The 21299-nt window shown below is 39.2% G+C and overlaps 1 protein-coding gene across 8 annotated transcripts in view; it reads left to right on the top strand.

Annotated features, from left to right (window-relative positions):
- Nucleotides 1–21299, top strand: part of PCLO (piccolo presynaptic cytomatrix protein) — a 370979-nt gene that overhangs the window by 171646 nt on the left and 178034 nt on the right. For all 8 annotated transcript variants that reach the window (XM_063323548.1, XM_063323547.1, XM_063323550.1 and 5 more), the window contains exons 5-6: nt 1517–6590; nt 6962–8976. In XM_063323548.1, coding sequence (XP_063179618.1) covers nt 1517–6590; nt 6962–8976 — 7089 coding nt within the window. The remainder of the gene's footprint in view (nt 1–1516; nt 6591–6961; nt 8977–21299) is intronic.

The raw sequence follows: 21299 nt of genomic DNA, 5'->3' as shown, positions 1-21299 counted from the left end.
TATATGTTTTCCACTCTTTTTTTTTTTTTTAACTCAGCAGATTGCCAAGGACGTAGATAAATTAAAACTTTAAATAAATGGTTTGCTGTACTTCAGAAGTCATTGGCTTAGATTGGCAAAGTTATACCTACTTCTATTACTGAGGGCCATAACAAATGTGAAAATCACATCATATTATTAAAATCAGGAGGCTTTGGGATGCCTGTTCTCAAATTGCTAGTGGACTTGGGGACACTTAGTAAGATTGTCAGCTGGGACGACAGCTAAGATGACGTGTCATTTGAAGAGTGAGCTGTTTTGTTGGACAAGTGGTGAGATACTTTCAGTCAGTGCAGAGGATTTCACAGTTGAGAGAAGCAGGAGGGAAACTTTGGTGTGGAAATACTCATTGTAGGATATTCTTGGTATTTTTGTTGTCTCAAGAAGGAGATAGAGGTGCTTGTCATTCAGAACGGTGCAGAAGGATCTGGAAGCTAGGAGCATGACTAAAGGTGTTTAATTAAGATGAACAGGATAACAATGGTTATGATGCTCAGTCAGGTATGCCCGCCTTGATTGCTTCCTTATTTCCTTTGATCAGTAGCTGACCATCGTGCTTTCCTCCCTGCAATTACACTTCCCTACCAGCAGCTTACCTCTGCATTACAAATTTACTGAGAAACTTCTTTTTTATGAGATACTCAGAAAATGTTTGTACAGTGCCGAACTACAGATATGGAACATTCCAAATTGCATTAAATCATAGAATCACAGAATCATAAAATCATAGAATCATAGAATCATAGAATGGGAATCATCTAGTTCCAGCCCCCCTGCCATGGGCAGGGACACCTCCCACTAGACCAGGTTGCTCAAAGCCCCATCCAACCTGGCCTTCAACACTTCCAGGGATGGGGTATCCACAGCTTCTCTGGATAACCTGTGCCAGTGCCTCACCATCATGCTTTGATATTCCATGTATTCTGTTGCATGTTCCAATGTGTAACACTTAAATAGCTAGGCAATTATAAAAGATTAAATGTGTAAAGAAAGGAGCAGACCCCAGAAGTACTGCAGGCTGACGTTTGGTAAGCTATATTGCTTTGTGTCTAGAACTATGTAGGCATTTTTGAAACATAAGTAATTAAAAAGTTCATTTAAATTAAACCCCAAACAGCTTGTCCCATACATTAGTAAGTGTTCTGAAAACAATACTACAGTATTTGTTTATATTGAAAAATAGATCATCTTACAACTAATAAAGTCAGTTGCCAGTGTGGACAGCCATGCAAAGCACAGTTAGATTCAATGCAAAACTCCAAAATTTGAGGAACTTTATGTATTATTTTAATAGCTTTTAATAACAAAATTAGTGTTCAGTCTTTCATGGTTTGATATAATTCTTCTTGGCATCATAATTTTTCATCTGAGGCATTAACTCACCTTTTAGAAAAAAAATCACATGTATTTAATTGCCTGGAGACATTAAGAATTTATATATAAATATATACACACGCGTATGTATTTATTTTTTTAGGAAAAGGAGGATGACAAATCAGACACATCAAGCTCTCAGCAACAGAAAAGTCCGCAAGGTCTGAGTGACACCGGGTATTCTTCTGATGGGATATCAAGTTCACTTGGTGAAATTCCAAGTCATATCCCCAGTGATGAAAAGGATTTACCCAGAGAATCTAGTAAAAAAGACACTATTTCACAAGAAAGTCCACCAAGCCCCTCAGATCTAGCTAAATTAGAAAGTACTGTACTGTCTATTTTGGAAGCTCAAGCAAGTACACTTTCTGATGAAAAATCTGTGAAAAGCAAAGACCTTTATGAAACGTACGGTGAACAGACAAAGGATGATCAACATAAAACAAAGCCTTTGCCAGTCACTCCAGAATCTTACAGTTCAGATGAGGAAGACTTAGAAGCTATTCAAGAGGGTGAAGGAACCATTGTAGAAGATGGCAAAGGACATGTTTCTTCACAAGCAGACTACAAGGAAGAAGAGGAACGAGAAGACATATCAGCAAGAAGACAACGCTATGATTCCATGGAAGACAGCAGTGAGAGTGAAAACTCGCCTGTCCCAAGGAGAAAAAGAAGAGCTAGTGTTGGTTCTTCAAGCAGTGATGAGTACAAACGAGATGACAGTCAGGGATCAGGCGATGAGGAAGACTTCATCAGAAAACAGATTATGGAAATGAGTGCTGATGAAGATGCCTCAGGTTCCGAAGATGATGAATTCATAAGAAATCAACTCAAAGAGATCAGTGTAACTGAAAGCCAAAAGAAAGATGAAGTGAAAAGCAAAGCCAAAGGAACAGCTGGAAAACACAGAAGAATGGCACGGAAAAGTAGTGCAGGCTATGATGAGGATGCAGGAAGACGACATTCGTGGCATGATGATGATGACGAGACTTTTGATGAAAGCCCAGAGCCAAAATACAGGGAAACTAAAAGTCAAGACAGTGAAGAACTTGCAGTAACTGGAGGAGGAGGCCTTCGACGTTTCAAAACAATAGAATTAAATAGTACAATAACAAACAAATATTCTGAAGCATCTGAACAACAGAAAGGTATTTTATATTTTGATGAAGAGCCTGAGCTAGAGATGGAGAGTCTTACAGATTCACCAGAAGATAGGTCTAGAGGAGAAGGATCTTCTAGTTTACATGCTTCTAGTTTCACACCAGGAACATCTCCTACTTCTGTGTCATCACTTGATGAAGATAGTGACAGCAGTCCTAGTCACAAAAAACTGGGAGGGGAAAGCAAACAACAGCGCAAAGCCAGGCATCGGTCACATGGTCCTCTTCTTCCAACTATTGAAGATTCTTCAGAAGAAGAAGAACTACGGGAAGAGGAAGAACTGCTAAAGGAACAAGAGAAGCAGCGTGAATTAGAACAGCAACAAAGAAAAAGTTCTAGCAAAAAATCTAAAAAGGACAAGGATGAACTAAGAGCTCAGAGAAGAAGGGAACGTCCAAAGACTCCACCAAGTAATCTTTCTCCCATTGAAGATGCATCTCCAACAGAAGAATTACGACAGGCAGCAGAAATGGAAGAGCTGCACAGATCTTCCTGTTCTGAATACTCACCTAGTATTGAGTCAGATCCTGAAGGATTTGAAATCAGCCCAGAAAAAATAATAGAAGTACAAAAAGTTTACAAATTGCCTACTGCAGTCTCTCTGTACTCACCAACAGATGAACAACCGATTGGACTCCCAAAAGAAGAAAGTGGTCAAAAGACATTGAAAAGTGCTGAAGAGGTATATGAGGAGATGATGCATAAGACTCATAAGTCCAAGCCATTTCAAATTGCAAATGAAAAAGATGAAGGATTTGAAAAAGAATCTTTATATGGTGGAATGCTAATAGAGGATTATATTTATGAATCCCTAGTAGAGGATACTTACAATGGAACTGTTGATACTAGTCTTGTAATGAGACAAGATGAGAGCAATGAATATATACAACAGAGAGGAAAAGAGAAAAAAATAAGAGCTTCAGAACAGATCTATGAAGAACCACAGAAAATTACTGATCTACAGAAAGACTACTACAGTGTTGAGACTTTACATTCTATTGTGCCTCAAGAAGATATTGTTTCTAGTTCTTACATTATCCCAGAAAGTCATGAAATAGTTGTGTTAGACAGCACAGTGACTTCCACCACTGAGGAAAAGCAGTTGTTAGATGCAGAAGCTGCTTATGAAGAGCTTATGAAAAGACAAAAAATGCAGCTAACCCCTGGGTCTAGTCCAACACAACCAACTTCAGATTTCACTCCCACATCTGATACAAAGGTATCTAGCGTTGGAGAAATAGTGGATAGTACATCTTTAACATCAAGCACTACTTCTGCAATCTCAGATGTATCACCTGTCAGTAGCGCAGCACTTTCTATTCCAGATGTTAAAATAACACAGCATTTTTCAGCAGAGGAAATCGAAGATGAATACTTAACAGATTATGCCAGAGAAATTCAAGAAATAATTTCTCATGAAACATCAATGTTGACATACTCTGAGACATTGGAAGGCGCTGCATCAGTTTTACCTTCTGATACAGCTTCCTTAACATCATCTACATCTTCGGTTTGTACCACAGATAGTTCATCACCCATAGATAGTGCAGCCACAGGTTATGTAGATACAGCAGATGCTGTAAGTAAACTAGCAGATTCTGAAGGTGTCAGGATAATATCCGAGGTTCCCTTAACATCTACAAAAGAGTACTCTGAAGTGAGAATGCCTTATGAATCTATTGCCGGAGCCACTAAAAAGCCATCTATAGAATCAGATATGGAAAGTGTGGATCAAGCTGCAGTTTGTTTGCCTGAAACTGCACCTTCAGTAGAGGCAACTACAGTTATAGAACCCAAGCAATATGCAACTGATACCATTACCTTTGATACCTCCAAAGCAGAGAAGGAAGCAGCTAGAAAAATGAAAAGTACAGTAGAGGCTGGCATTGTCAAAATTCATCATGAAGATTCACACAAAGAATTGGGTTTTGATATGAAAAGGATTAATTTGACTGGTGCTACATCTGAGCAACCGCCTGTATGTATAGCATCAGTACCAGTTACAGAGCCTGCATCAGAAACATCTTCTGTAGCTACTCCCAGTGTTGTAAGTAAGACCAGCATGGTCTCTGTGCCTTCCTCAGCTCCTGCTGTAACATCCAAAGTATTCTCGCTTTTTAGAAGCTCTTCTTTGGATTCTCCTGCACAACCTTCTCCACCCCCACCTCCTCCTCCTCCACCACCTCCTCCACCACCACCATTACCTCCACCTATTTTACCCAAGCCAGCCATTTATCCCAAAAAGAAGTCACAGATTAAGACTGCAGCAGCAACAGCTCCCACAGTGGTACCTTCCGTCACAAGTGTTCCAACTCTAGAGTCTACAGCTGTATTAAAGAATCATGTTGTACCTATCACAAAAACATACACCCCAACACCACCTCCTGTACCACCCAAACCATCTTCCATTCCAGCGGGGCTTGTTTTCAGTCACAGGCCTGCTGAAGTAACTAAACCTCCAATCGCTCCTAAACCAGCAGTTCCTCCGCTCCCAGTAGCTGTTCATAAGCCAGCAGAAACACAGCCCAAACCAATAGGTTTGTCATTGACTTCAAGTATGACTCTGAATTTGGTCTCTGCAGCTGAATACAAAGTAGCATCTCCTACTTCCCCTTTGTCTCCACACTCTAACAAATCTTCACCAAGGTTGGCAAAACCCTCACAGGAAACCTATGTTGTCATCACATTGCCATCTGAGCCTGGAACTCCCACAGAAGCTATAACTAGCCAGGCTGTTACCAGCTGGCCTTTAGAAGCACTTTCTAAAGAACAGGTTCCCCAGCCTATGCAACCAATTTTTACTCCATCCATGAAAACTATGGAAATTCAAAATATGGCAGATCAGAGTATGTATATTTCAGGTGCTTTGCAAGCTATTCCTGTCACAACAAAATCAACTTTTGAAAAAATACCTAGTTCAAAATCAGAAGTAGTAACAACAGAAGTAACCAAGACCACAGTGTCTCTGGTTAAGGGCCCAGCGCCTGGTTTTGGTTTAGGTAGTGTCGCTATTACTATACCTCCAGAGCCACTACATATAGTAGATCAACCCAGGTATAGAGAGAATGGAAGATTCCATCCTTTGGGTGATGTCATAGATCTTCGCACTTTAACTAAGGTGGATATTGAAATGAGAGACAGCTGTATGGATCTGTCTGCTGTTTCCATGGACGTGAGAAGGCAAATTCCAGCAAGTGATACATGTGGGCGGCCAGTGAGTACTGTCCAGCCAGCTATAATAAATCTTAGCACTGCATGTGTTGCGGATCCTTCTCTGTCAGTAGTCACTGAAACAGTAACTGTAATGACCTGCACTGCCACTGTAAGCTACTCTGCCAGTACAGACAGCCTTGTGGATCTGGGACATGCGATGACAACGCCACTTCAGCTCACAACATCAAAACATCTTGAGCCTGCGTACAGAGTAACAGGCAGCCAGGCATTCTCTGCAGGTAGAGATGAAGTGCCAATAAATTTGTCCCTGGGTACTTCAACACACGCAGTGACATGGGCTACTACAAAGCCTGTTACTGTACCACCTGTTGGCGTTACAAATGGTTGGACTGATCTCTCCACTTCTCAAGAGCCAATGGAGAGTGGAGCAGTTGACCTTAGCACTACAAAATCTCACAGAACAGTAGTGACAATGGATGAAACTACTTCAGGTATCATAACAACAGTAATAGAAGATGATGAAAAGCCTGTGGATCTGACTGCAGGAAGAAGAGCTGTCTGCTGTGATATGGTTTATAAATTGCCATTTGGTAGGACCTGTACAGCACAGCAGCCACCAACTACACTTCCTGAAGATCGCTTTGGTTACAGAGATGATCATTATCAGTATGATCGTTCAGGGTCATATGGCTACCGAGGAGTGGGAGGTATGAAACCATCTATGTCTGACACAAATTTATCGGAAGCTGGACTGTTTGCATACAAAAGCAAGAATAGCTTTGATTATCGAGTTGGGGCAACTGATGCAGCAGTAGATCTTACTTCTGGAAGAGTTACTACAGGTCAGTATGACACAGCAGCAGATCTTTCTTTGAAATATAATTTTGATGTTCCTCACCTCATTTCAGGATGATTTTTTATTATTTTCCCCTCCTTCTGTTGTTTTGTTTTCTTTTGGACAGTGTGACAAATTATTCTGGAGTACACGTGTTTTCATTTCTTCATTTTACATATGTGTTTTGCGCAGAGGTGCCTGCATGTGCCTGCATGTTCAGAAATGCTGTTTCCTTCACATCTAAAGTAGATCATTAACCTGAAGATTTGCATGCAGTTTCCCCTTCCCATTTAATTCATCAAGATGGGATGACTTTCAGAATCCGCAAAGCAGCATTCTTTTGTGGGACTGGACTGTAATTTTGCCCTGTAATTTCAGGTGAGGTTATGGATTACTCAAGCAAGACCACTGGTCCTTATCCAGAGACTCGGCAGGTGATTTCTGGCATCGGGCTCAGTACACCACAGTATTCCCAAGCAAGAATGGTATCATCTCTGGGTTCCCAGTTTGGCGTTGGAAGTGTTTTAAGATCATCCAATGGTGTTGTTTATTCTTCAGTAGCAACTCCAATCCCATCCACATTTGCCATCACTACACAACCTGGTTCTATTTTCAGTACAACTGTCAGAGATTTACCTACTCTCCAAACAATTGACTCGGTGCCCTCTTTATCAACTTTGCAACAGAATCAACCACTCCCAAGATCATACAGTTTCTTGACCACAATGGCAGCTGAAAAAGATAGTGCAATTGCTGCCATTGATATGGAGACAGGGTTACCACCTCTTACTTTAGAAACTATTACTACTGAGCCAACCAACTTGATACCTGCTTTAACGACAGCATCTGAAGTTTATACAGATGTAATTGAAGATGAGGTTGCCCTTCTCATTGCCCCTGAAGAAGGCAAACAGCAACAGCTTGATTTGGAGCGTGAACTTCTTGAGCTTGAGAAAATTAAGCAGCAACGCTTTGCAGAAGAGCTGGAATGGGAACGTCAAGAAATTCAAAGATTTAGGGAACAAGAAAAGTTTATGGTACAAAAAAAGCTTGAGGAATTGCAATCCATGAAACATCATCTCTTATTTCAGCAAGAGGAGGAGCGACAAGCTCAGTTTATGATGAGGCAAGAGACGTTAGCCCAGCAGCAGCTGCAGCTTGAACAATTCCAACAACTTCAACAACAGCTCCACCAACAATTAGAGGAGCAAAAAATTCGTCAAATATATCAGTACGGTTATGACCCTTCAGGAACTGGCTCGCCACAAACTACCACAGACCAAACACTTTTGGAAGGACAGTATGCAACCACAGAAAATGGCCAGTTTTGGCCTACTGATGATGCAACCACTACGGCTTCAGGAGTGCTGGGTATTGAAATTCCACAAAGCCAAGCATGGTATACAGTTCAGTCTGATGGCATTACCCAATACATACCTAGGTCTGGTATCCTAAGCTCTGTTTCAGAAATGTCTCTTAAAGATATTGATGTTAGAGAAGAGAAACAATTGAAAAAGAGAAGTTCTATGCCAAAATTGCGTGGTCCATATGAGGAACTTGAGGACACCCTGGAAGAAGAGCCTCGGTGCTTCAAAAAGATCGTGGACAGTGGAGTGCAAACTGATGATGAAGATGGAGCAGACAGAGGTTACACAAACAGGAGACGGAGAACTAAGAAGAGTGTTGATACCAGTGTTCAGACAGATGATGAAGATCAAGATGAATGGGATCTTTCGAGCAGATCCAGAAGGAAGCCTCGTGTAGGGAAATACAGTGAGAGTACCACTGAGGCAGACAAAGCTAAACAATTCTCCAAAGTATCTAGTATTGCAGTTCAGACAGTGGCAGAAATTTCAGTACAGACAGAACCTGTAGGAACAATAAGAACACCTTCAATCAGGGCCCGTTTGGATGCTAAGGTTGAAATCATAAAGCACATTTCAGCTCCAGAAAAGACATATAAAGGAGAAAGTTTGGGATGTCAAACAGAGACAGAGTCAGATAGCCAAAGTCCCCAATATCTGTCAGCTTCATCTCCTCAGAAAGATAAAAAACGCCCAACACCATTAGAGATAGGATACTCATCCCACCTTCGTCCAGACTCCACATTGCAGGTAGTCCCTTCCCCTCCCAAATCTCCCAAAGTTCTCTATTCACCCATTTCACCTGTTTCACCAAGCAAAGTTATAGAGTCAGCATTTGTACCCTATGAAAAACCCATCACTGATGACATCAGCCCTCAGAAGATGCTGCATGCTGACATTGCCAAGGTTCCTCCATCAAGCCCAAAGGCGGCAAAGATGATGCAACGCTCTATGTCTGATCCTAAGCCCCTGAGTCCCACAGCAGAAGACAGTTCCAGAGCTCAGTTTCAGTACACTGAGGGTTTCATGGTAAGAAGCATTTGCTTTCCTTTTTTTTTTTTTTTTTTAAAATATGTATTTCTACATCAGTACAGTACGAGGGCCGACACACTCATTTGCAATGCCTGTGTATGTAGTCTTTTTGCGCACCTTGCTGCCTTGCTGAAAAGTCCCAAGGAATGTCTGCTGTCTAAAGCAATGATTATTTGCTTCGTTGCTCTGCCTGGAGATAGAGAAATCCATATTACACTCTTACTGAGATTCAGGAAAAAATACAACAAATTCTTGCTTGGAATTTAGAAGGCACTTTATGTTTTACATGGCAATTAATTTCCAATAACGTGGTTACTGCCAGTTCTTCAGAAAATGAAAAGCATTTTCTTACTAACCATACAACACCCAGCTCTTGTGGCACGGTCTGTAGTGCATCTACCTTAAAATTACTGCACGTGCCTTTGAGAGGCAGCTAACACCAGGTTTATAATTACCTTAGTTAGCTGTCCTTTTTGACCCTCATGAAGTTTCTTGGCCATTTGTGATTCTGTGGGTAATCTTGTGTCCCAATGCGTACATCTTTTATCTCTCCCAGACCAAAAGGACTCATATCACAAATCCATTTCTGGGGTTTTTTTTGTTTGTTTGTTTGTTTTGGATAAGGAGGGTTATCAAGAAGTTCTTCAAGTCTTGAGGGCTGTTCCTTATGGGGTCAGAGGAGGCAATTTTGAATAAGGCTGACATCATCAAGATTAATTTTTTTAATTTTTGCAGAATTCCTTTTCCTTGAGAAGTAAGATCTCTGATTTCGGAATCAGTCCATTAATTATGAGTAAGGAGAAGAAGTATTGTCTAAAAAAATACCTTTATAATTTAACATGTTCTTGGTTACCCTTTTGTCCGAGTCCATTCCCTTCTGTCAGTTGCAGGGTCAGTGTCTTATTTGTGAGAGCTCTAGAAGAGTTGCTATTTGAGTTCCTCAGCAATTTTTATCTTTTGTTGTTATGTGTGAATACATGAGTGATTAGTACAGCCTGCATAGAAAAAAGTTTTGTTCTCTATGTTTGGTAATTTGTGGTGGCTTTCAAATGCAGAATTATCTGGTTATACCCTCCAAGGCTCCCACTGTAAGCAGTTTTTGCAGCTTCCTACGCTGTTACTGCTTGGAAAACAGTACTTGGAAGTTTGAAGGGAAAACTCTAGTCGTGGCATTGGCGCTCCATATCAACATCATTTCCCTAATGCAGGATTGGCATAGTGGGGGAAACTGTAGGTAGCATCAGCACTACGGTTTCATGTAGAGGGTTTGGAAGAACATTGCTCATGAGTTAGAAAGTGTTGAGTTCTACTGGATATTGGAGAGTAGGTGCAATATTTTAAAATAACTGCCAGTGTAGTGAAACTATCACTGAAGAAAAGTTGTTCAGTTCACTTATTTCATACATACATATATCTTTGATATGAATTGTATACTTTGTATAATGGATGCTAAATTCTATAAACAGCTGATTGTTTAAAGGTTTTTACAGTAAAGTTTAAACACATACAGTATTCATTAATAAGACATGGAAACAAAGGGCTTGTACATCATTGTTTATTTTTTACCTACATGTTTATTACCATTTTTCCTTGGGCCCCAACAATAATGAGCTATATTGTTCTTATTAGCATGCAGCCATCGAGCAGCAAATAGCCCATGTCTCAAAGTACTTACAGTCCAAATAAATGAGGTGGACGTTTTTATGGAACATGGGGTGCAAGTAGACAAGTGCAAGGAAAGTAAAAAACTTCCATGGATGTAAAATGGGCTGCACTAACTGTGTCATGCAGTATATGGTGAGGAAGCTTCTCAGTATATCTCCCATGACTATCGTGGCTACTTTCAGCTCTGATGTTACACTAAGCATTAAGCCTGCTACACCCTCTCTTTCTGATAGAATTCTGTTCATTAAGTTTGTTAATCTGAGGTTCAGTTTGCTTAGGCTGGGACCAGGTACATGAAATGTAAAGGAGAAAAAGTGATATATGACAAACAAAGAAAATATTTAGATTGACACGTACAGAAAGTAATCTAATGACCTTATCAGCATCTGGAAATATGGGTATAAATTGCTTTTGCAGTTTCAGTTCTTGGTTACTTAGTCCGGTTATGTTGGGAAGGAGGGATCTGTGGTATAAGATAAAATAGTCTCCTAGTTTCCACAAGATTTATAGCATTCTCTCCAGTGTATGTTTGTTTATACTGGCTGAGAACCTGGTCTTAGTACTGTAACATCTTGGAAGCACAGGAAAGAGTGGACAGTGATTTCTTCTTTTGTAGCTTTTGTCACACTCGAAAATTCTTCCTGACACACAGTGTCACTGTTGACAAAGTGTAAATTGTACAATTTACAATTGTAGAACTCTGTTGTTATAGCAACATATCATTGTTATACTTGAGTTTAAATACAGGATTGCTTTTGGATTATCCTGCTAAGTGTGAATGTAAGACGTTTCCTCAACTTTAAAATGTTTTTGGCACTGGGACTGTTTTTTTCATTCTTTGTACAGTGCCCACAACAGCTTAAGTCCTTGTCTGTTAATTCTCTGTGTACGCTTTTGTGCCTCATGACTGGGGAGTTCCTTATTGCATAGTTATAAAAAGGGAAAGGTAGAGGGGATCAGTTATATCATTCAAAACAATGAAGTTCAGTGCAGAAAAACTTGTGAAACAGCTCACTTGGGAAAAGACAATTTACTGGAGCCGAACATAAAAGAATGAAATGGAAGTGAAAGATTGATCTTTCACTACCTTAGGCAAATGGAGTGTGTATGTGAATATTTTTTGCATGAATGAATATCCCATCAGTTTTTTAATAGCTCTTGTTTCAGGGTTATGTCTTTGACTGCATTCATAAACATTGCCAGTGAAAAGGGTGTTCATGTGTTCATGTATATGTTTCACAGGCTTCTTTTTATGACAGTTTATCAAAAAAAGTTGATCCTTATGCAGTCAGTGGGACTAAAAGGGTAAGAATAAAATTGGTTTCTTTCTAAGGATTACAATGAAAAGATACCTTGTCCTTCAGGCAATATGCTTCTATCATTCATGTAATTCTTCCATTGAAAAATATATTACAACATTTCAAGAAAAAAGATTATGGAGACTATGAATAAGACGATTAAATTATGTCTCTATGTTTTAGAACTGCTGCTTTAAATATAATTTCATTCTTTAATGCACCTTTTATAGGAAATTATTACAATGTTTTATCTAATCTAGTATAAGTCAAAGGCTGAAAAATAACATGGTGGCTAATCACATAATAATAATAAGTATCCAGATAGTATTGCTTTCAGTGATGGCACATTTAATTTTCAGAGAAGAAGTTATATGTTTACATTGCATTTTCATTTACTATCTATCATAGTCATTACCTCTATATGAACCCTTGAATGAACATAAGTGGTGGCTTCCTATTAATCCAAAGTAATTGCTTTCCATTATGTTCCCTTTGGTACCTCTTATGTGCTATACATTTCTGTCATGTATATTAGTAATCAAGTATAACTGTGTCAAGGAAAAACTGTGAGCTACAGGTTGACAGCACTGAAAAAAGTTGTGGAAGCCACCCATCTGGAATTGATACTTTGCAAAGATACCTAATTTTCCTGTTTCGTGAGTTTTGTGCCACTTGAGCTCCCAGTGGCCGTGAGCACTGACTTTGATAGACTGTCCTACAGCCCAGCATGGTAGGATTCCACAGAGTGCAAAGCCATAGCAGTGGTTTCCATGAGGGCACCAGGAAGCGTTAGTAGAGTTTGGAAGTGGAGATTGAAATTCGCCCATTCAGCAGCAACAAAAAATTGTGAGTACATGTCTAGTTTAATAAAGAACTTTACACCGATGCATCACAGAATCAAGTCACATGCCAGTCACAGTCAACTTTGGCATTTGTACACATTGCATATGTGTAATCAAAGATGGAAATTGTCTTCCTTTTGCCTTTGGATGCAAAATGCCTGCTCAACTAAACTGAAGCAAATCGCAGAAGATCTTGCACATGAACTATCACACACATACAACATCTACAGCTAAGCAGTTGCATAAAGACTCAGCAGAAGCGTTTGTATTTGTGAAGCTAATGCAAAGACACATCTGTCAACAGCCTGTCAGCTTCTGGGTATAAATTGTACATTTAAGCTTCAACACTTAGAACAAATTCTATCAATCTGTTTATTAAGAGAGTTAACAGAAACTTCTCTTGAAATTTTTATCTGATGTGAGTTGCCGTACTTGTAAGGCAAATATAATTCAGATCTCTATACTATAGTAAAAAAGATAATGAATTCAAGCAAAATCCCAAAAGATTGTGTCTTTATTTAGGTAAGAATTCCAGGAATTTATCTATTGCTGTAGTAAAAGCAGAAGTGATTTTATACTGATTTTAAAAGTGTAAATTTCATTAAATTGCATAAATTTAAAGTAATGAGAACAAAGCACATTAATCTGCATTTTATCTTCTATGATATTATAAAGTTTTCAACTTTAAAACTGAAGGTTAGGACTTCAGTCATTTGGGCTGTCCTTTGCTGTGTCAGACATCCTGTACCTCTGGGCACTGAAGAGTGGAAACAGGGTAGTTGCTCCCAGTAGAATTAGAACCTTCCATATATCACATCCATGATGTTTTGTTTGTTTATTCAGGACTGAGCTGATCGCCAGGCTCGTATTTCAGCAAGGAATGTTCTGCTTGGGTAATGAATAGAGACAAAGAGCAGGGATAATTATATGGTTTGAGGTTGGGTATTTTGCTTTGTTTACCTTCCTCAGAAGCAGGGAGTAGGTTCCTTTCTTAGTGTCATGGCAGAATTTCAGGTAATAGATTTCTGCTGTTGTTGGAGGACAGGACATTGATGTTTCCCTTGTTTTCTTGTTATCTGGGCTTGATTCCAGCTAAAAGGAGTTGGTACTTTGTTATAGCTCTTACAGTTACTGTGAAATATTCAGAGGTGTTTTGTGGTCTGAGAGATAAGTGGTCACATGGTTGTAACTGCAAAAGGCTTAATTCGGTGACTTCAATTTTCCATTTTAGTTCCATGATTCAGTCCAGGAAACAACAAAACAAAACAAAACAAAAAAAAAAGTTTGTTTTCTGTAAAAGTTATATTTCAATATAAAGAAGCTATTACCTTTTGCAGAAACAGCTGCTATTTGGGTATGAGTACAGATGGATGTTAGTGAGGTGGATGTTGAGTCTTTGATAGTATATTAGAGTAACCTAGATGTAAAGTGCAAAGGTGTTTTTTCCTTTGCTTCTAAGTGACACCTATGGGCTGTGGTTTAATTAAACTCTTCATCAGGCACTGGTGACAACTGGTCTGCCATTTTGGCTGTGCATACACCAGTCTTAAAGAACAGTCTGGGAGCAGCCTGATTTGCATGGTTTGTATGGTTTGCATGCAGGTTGTGAACTGCATATCTGTATCTACCTGACAGTACGTCAACACAATTAGCAATAGGTTAAGTCACCAGGCCTGATTAGGCACACAGGTTTCTGCATCCCTAAAGAGTCCCCTGCAGCTGCATATGAGGCTGGTTCATTGCTTATGGACAGGAGATCTTATTTTGAGATTTAATTCAGGCTAGTATTCCAGAGAAGGTGTGGATGTACCCACTGAGTTCCTTTTGTGCTTGAATATCAAGTCACGCGCCTTTTTGTGTGTTTCAAACAAATTCTCTGGAAACTGAGTTAAAAAGAGGATCTCACTCACATCTAGAAACAATTCTAAACAATCTACCCCTGTATAAATAGTAAAATAGGACTTACATATCTTCTCCTTTAACTACGTGGTTTTAGCTAGATTTAAGATTACTTTTTCCACTAATGATCTGAAGTATTTACAATTTAGAGTCCTGTCAACATTTCAAGCTACTGTTTCCTGTGCTGTATTTGAAATCCTTTGGAATAACATTTATGTGACTCAAATGAGGCATCTTTTTTTCCATCTGTCAGCTCTTCAAAACAGAAAGACTATCCCACATTTGGTCAACATATCATATAAATATTATTTTCTAAAGCACATTTTACTGGGTCAGTCTGTCTTGCCTGATACTTTTCAATTAGTTGATTTCACACCTTCTTTATTCAACCAAGGGACGTTCATGCATAATAGAACATTATTATGGTATTCACTCTTTTGCTTTTCAAAAGGGATCCTTAACTATCTTTTATAAAGCAGGAGATTTATTGCAGAGTTGATAAAGAGCCTAGGTTTTCTGTCACTTGGGCCTTTTCTCACCTGCTGTCAGGCTATCCATCTTCCTCTTAAACCAGCTCTCATATACACATTTTAAAAAAGCCCCTGGCCACAAATCCTATTCCTCACTCTTTTATCTTCCATAAAAGACAAAGAAGACTGAAGATACAATAATATCTTTCCAATCATTTCCAGATGACTTGGTTATCTTGGTTATCCATTTTAGGAATACTTTGAGTTTCGGGTGTGGAGAGAGGCCAATATCATGTTCCCTGCTTTAAATTAATAAATACAGCATATAAATGTATACAGCAGAAACAAGCAGGCACGGAAGAATGACAGAGGGGCACATACTGACCAGCGAGTTTTGGCCTATTTCAACTCTGTTTTGCCTCAGACTTTCATCTCCTATCAAAAGTGGTAGGAGGGTAATATTTCTACTAGAGTAATTGCCCAACTGAACTCAAAAGAGTTTATTTTGCATGTTCTGCCGATGTTAGGCTTCCTGCATTGTATTCTGTCCATTTTTTTATGAGCAGCTGCGACTGAAGCACAGGAAAATCATATTGTACTGAGCAAATGAACGTACAGTCTCCAAAAGCAGCAGAAGACCAGTGTTTATAAAAATTGCCCTAGAAAGGAAGCACTGGCAGTGGTTTGTTAGCAAGTTGTTTGGTACAGTAAAAGCAGAATGATGGATAAAAGTAGCTGATGCTAAAGTATCTGTGAGCATACTGTGGTGTTGTCCAAAGGGAGCCGGTCATTCGTTTGGACTGGTTTGGGATTTGGGCACATTTGAGATACACTTGAGACGGAGCTTCCTATTTAGATTTCTCCAGAAGGAATCTACTTTGCAAGCATGAAAACCTCCCTGCAAACTGTAGCAATGTGCACTACCTAGAGAAAACCAATTTGTTCTTGTCGAAGTAGTCCAAACTTCATCTCACAACAAAATGCAAGCTTTAATTCCAACACTTTTTCCCATCATTTTATTAAAATATTTTTAAGTTTGTAAAATATTGTCTTGATCAGCCAAATGTGATTAAATGTTGCTTGGAAGTGATCCAAGACTGGCAAAAACCCAAGATAGCTCATATGTCCTATATGAAGATTACTAAAAAAACCCAGAACCACAGTACATCCAAAACTTATGATCAGATATAATTAAATACAACAAAATATTCAGAACAGGAAAAAGATGTTCTGTACGCCTCTTCATTCTCCACTGTGTGAATGGTTACCTTTCCTCTGCATATGAGGCCTCTAGGATGCTCCTTTAACACAAATCAGTGCATTTAAAATAATTATAATTAAGATAATTATTCTGTGCAATCAATTCCTTAGAATTTAAAGGGGTACATCTCCAGTACACCTGGGCATACTTTCTCCAGGGACATACTTATCCCTGGAGACTAATTTATTTTAGCATATGAACTACTAAAAATTTCAAAACTCTACATTTTGCCCCTAAGGAAAATATGAAAAATATCTGCAGAGGTAGATGTACCCCATAAGACCACCAAAAAAGTAAAACTAAAAAAAAAAAAAAGGATGAAATGAAGGTAGACAGTAATCTTTGGGCTAGATGTCTGTTGTTAATATTCATCATTGCATTAACTTCAGAAATCGTCTACCAAAGCTCTGAAGTTTGAATTTTTATCTCTAGAAATACTGACTAGGCCAGATTCTCTCATGCTAACAGTTTTTCAAATTGCAATATGGACTAATAAAATCTAAGAGTTTGGGGGTTTTATTTAAGTTAATAAGGCTTCTCTGTATTAGAGCTAACTTTACTTGGATTCTAATCCTCAAAATCCTTCTATGCAGGCATTGGTTTTCTGAGTCAGTGATTTTATATTAAAAATAATTTGTAGAGATAAATCACTATTTATAGTTATGAATTAAACTAGGTGTAGGCATATGAGTTTACATATCAATGCTGCAAAATCAAATTTTAGTATAAAATACTGAGAAAAATAGTCCCTTCTACTGTACTTTACTTTCTTATTCCAGCACAACATTATTTATTGATAAAGTAAAATTTTTGCAATGGCTATTTTTTAATGGACATTTGCTTTCCATCTGCCAGCTGGCAGTAGATATCTTAGGTCAAATTGGCCACTGTCAAACTGGAAGGCAGTTTTAAGTGGGTCAAACAAAGGTTTTTCATAGGCTTGACTCTTTAATAATTAAATTGCAATTTAGAGTATGGAGAAAGCACTCATACAACATTTGCAGATCAATATAGGAAACACAATTACTTTGGTAAGCAGAAGTGCAATTCAGAGCAATGTTCCAAAATCAAATTCAGTAATGATGCACACACTGCAGGTACAAAAGAAAAAATACTCAGAAATATAGCTGTTTAGGCAATAGCCATACTGAAAATGTTCAAGTATAGTAGCAAAAGTTCAGACTGAATATGACTTAAAAATATGAAGTGCTTGCATGAAAGGCAGTGGTGTTCTTGGGAAATGCTGACAAGTTGTGCATGTGTAAGATATGTGTTGTAATTTTTCTACCCTACTCGGTGGTTGGTGAGACTTCAACTGTAATACTATTACAGCAGTTAAAATCATCACCACTTAAGAGATAGAGAGGCTGAAAAAATTCAAAGTTAAGAAAAAGAGAAAGGATAAAAGATTTAGACAAGACATTGGTTGAAAGGCTGAAGGATCTGTCTGTGTTGATCTAGAAAGAAGACCAAAACTGGACAAGATGATAGTCTTTCACCGTGTGAAACATTATTGTAAACAGGACAGCTGCTAACCACACCTCATGTCCAGTGAAGGCAGGGAATGGATTGTCTCAGTTTGTGGCCTGGGATATTTACAGAATCACGGAATCACTGAATGGTTCAGGTTGGACCATAAACCTTAAATCTCATCTAGTTCCAACCCCCCTGCCATGGTCAGGGACACCTCCCACTGGACCAGGTTGCTCCAAGCCCCATCCAGCCTGGCCTTGAACACCTCCAGGGATGGGGCAGCCACAGCTTCTCTGGGCAACCTGTGCCAGTGTCTCACCACCCTCACAGTAAGGAATTTCTTCCTGATATCCAATCTAAATCTGCCCTCTTTCAGTTTAAAGCTGTTACCCCGTGTCCTGTCATTACACTCCCTGATAAAGAGTCCCTCCCCATCTTTCCTGTAGCCCCCCTTTACGTATTGGAAGGCCGCTATAAGGTCTCCTCAGAGCCTTCTCTTCTCCAGGCTGAACAACCCCAAATCTCTCCGCCTGTCTTCGTAGCAGAGGTGCTCCAGCCCTCTGATCATCTTTGTGGCCCTCCTCTGGACCCATTCCAACAGGTCCATGTCCTTCTTGTGTTGAGGACTCCAGAGCTGGACGCAGTACTCCAGGTGGAGTCTCACAAGAGCAGAGTAGAGGGGCAGAATCACCTCCCTCGACCTGCTGGCCACGCTTGTTTTGATGCAGCCCAGGATGCGGTTGGCTTTCTGGGCTGCAAGTGCACATTCCCTGCTCATGTTGAGCATGATCTTCTCGTCCACCAGTAGATATGAACAAAAATTTCATAACTGCAGTAGCACAAGTGCCTTAAAATCAATACATTTTAGTGAAACTGTGTTATATCTGAATATTGGGAATAACATAAAGAGCCTACATGCCTACGGACTATGTCCCTTCCCAGTCAAGAATATCTTGAGCAGTATGAGTAATAGCATTATCTTTAAAACTTAAATTCTAAAATTAAATACAACTTTCTTTAGTATTCATGGCTCTTCTTACACATTATCATCCACATCATTGCTGTCAGTTTGTATTGATACAGCATTTGTCACAGACTGCTCAAGTAAACTAAAGACTCAGACCATATAGGGCTCTTTCTATAACCGGAATGACCTCAGTGATAGAGTCTTCATCTAAAAGATAGGAAGCTGAGACAAAGAAAATAAGTCCATAATCAAATAGCCTAAATACCACCAGTCTTGCTCCTTCTGTCCCTTAGCTGACGTGGCATTTATTCCTTCCCTGTCAAGGAAGTCCTTCCCATTTTATTTACCTCCTTTACATTCCTCTTCAGAAGCCTAGAGGTCTAGCATCTTCCTTGACTGACACAAGGACACAGGCTACCTAGTTAAGGTATGAAGGATTGGAAAGATCACATTTAATGTTAGATATTGATGGTGTAAAATCACACCTGACCTGGTCACTATAGATTCCTGTTGTAGTCTGCAGGCAGAAATATTCCACGGGAACAAGAGTTAATCTACTTGTTCTATATTTGTACATTAAAATGCGACTAATCCCACCCATTTTTCCATTGATTACAAATAGATTCTAGATGACTGAGACTGCTTTTGGTCAGGTGAATCCCATGATCTATCAAAAAGCCTGTCTTCTGAGTCTTCTGTGTTCTTATTTCTTTTTTTATCTCATTAAAAACAGTGGATTATTTGCTCATGTACTAGTTTCCTTTTATCAGTTCTGCACAGCAAAAGTTATGTCAGTTACAGTTATGGTTATAAATTGCTTCTAGGTGCCAAAGCTCAATAAAAAATAAAATAATAATAATAATAAAATTAAATGTTCACTTAATTCACTGAAACATCATTAAAAAAAAAAACCAACAACAAACACCTCTTTCCAATAGTTTCCAGTTTCTCCTGGCATGCTTTTAAGGTGAATGGCTGCTGATGGATAGGCAACATTGTGCAGACAAACCTTTTATTTACAGAACAAGGATGGCTTTGTTGACACCAATTCAGACTTTCAGAAGATATCCTGTCAACAGTTCTCAAATCTGACCTGGGGAGACCAAGATAGTTTTTCTTTTGTGCTAATCTTCTCAGTTCAGTTTCTCCAAATAATTTCCAGTTCTGTTACCAAGATGGAGTTGTACCCAGGTAAACTTTCTTCAGAAAGTCAAAAAAGTGATTTGCCAGCTGCAATGTTCAGCTCAGGGAGCGGGATCCGTAATGGTATGGTAAGTGCTTACAGTCTCTGTGTTTAGAATGAAGATATGAGACAGGAATTAGCAGCCAGTTTGCTCAGTGCTGTGATGCCTAAGTCAGCCATTTAGAAACTCCAAACATGGGTAAGTCTGAAATGTTGTCACAGGATATGACTTAGACATCTCTGTGAAACTGATGCAGAGCCTGAAATTTCTCTCTCGTATTCCTCCTCTCCTTCTGTATGAGACTACAGAGGAAGCCTGCCTTTTGGCCCTCCTCCCCCAGAACTTCTTGCATTTTGTACAGACTGAATTCAGGTCTCAGTTCAATTTCTGTTCACATTCTCCATCTGTCCGTATCTTCTCTCTAATCTGCTTGCTAAATCCTGCTTCTGTTTCCCAGCCGGTCTCTCTCTGACACCTTCTCTCATCCAATCGAAGTGATTCCCATCAAAATACAGCTTTTATTATCTCACCTTACTCACTTTGCAAGCTGTTTGCTAATGCTGAATCCAGCTCAAGCATCAAGAGTGCTGGTGCTCTTACACTCCCTGGTGAGTCTTTTCCCTGGTGTAGGATCATAAATGCCAAACAGGCTAAATGGGATAACCATTAGCTAAAAGTAAAAGCAGGGTTTGAAATTAAATAGCTAGTATGGAGGAAGGCCTGAAGGAGGATTGAATACTGGGGATTTCCTCATTGTGTGTGAGATGAGAAGTTTCATGGTTCTGGTTTCCCTAATTGTGGATATGCTTGATTTAGACAGCCAGAAGTTGCCAGAAGTGAAAAGATAGTCAGGAAGGGTAATGGACAGGGTGAATCAGAATGAAAGTTACCCACCTAAAATTTAAACTTAATATAGAGAAGATTAATTTGAAACTCAGTGTTTATTTTCAATTTCTGTATAGCATTAGTAAAACACAGTGACATAAGCCTCAGGAAAGCATAAGGTAGCTTGGAGGTACTATTTACTTCGTAACCTCATGGAGCACATATTCAGTAACCTCTTTCATAATTGTGTTTTTGCTGTATATATATGATGTAAGAGGGTAACAGTGAAATAAAATTATGCTTCTGGTCTGAGTTAAAGTTGGAACCAATGACTGTCTTTTTCAGACATGTTCCTGGCCGGGTAAATCACTTACATCATCTTGATACTCCTTTTATGTTACTAAAGTTATAATCCACAGCCGAAATATCATGGCCT

This window comes from Chroicocephalus ridibundus, chromosome 1 (genome assembly GCF_963924245.1).
Source record: "Chroicocephalus ridibundus chromosome 1, bChrRid1.1, whole genome shotgun sequence".
In the NCBI taxonomy this organism is placed as follows: Eukaryota; Metazoa; Chordata; class Aves; order Charadriiformes; family Laridae; genus Chroicocephalus; species Chroicocephalus ridibundus.
Note: the sequence above shows the minus strand (reverse complement) of the source record. Positions and strands in the feature narration are given on the sequence as shown.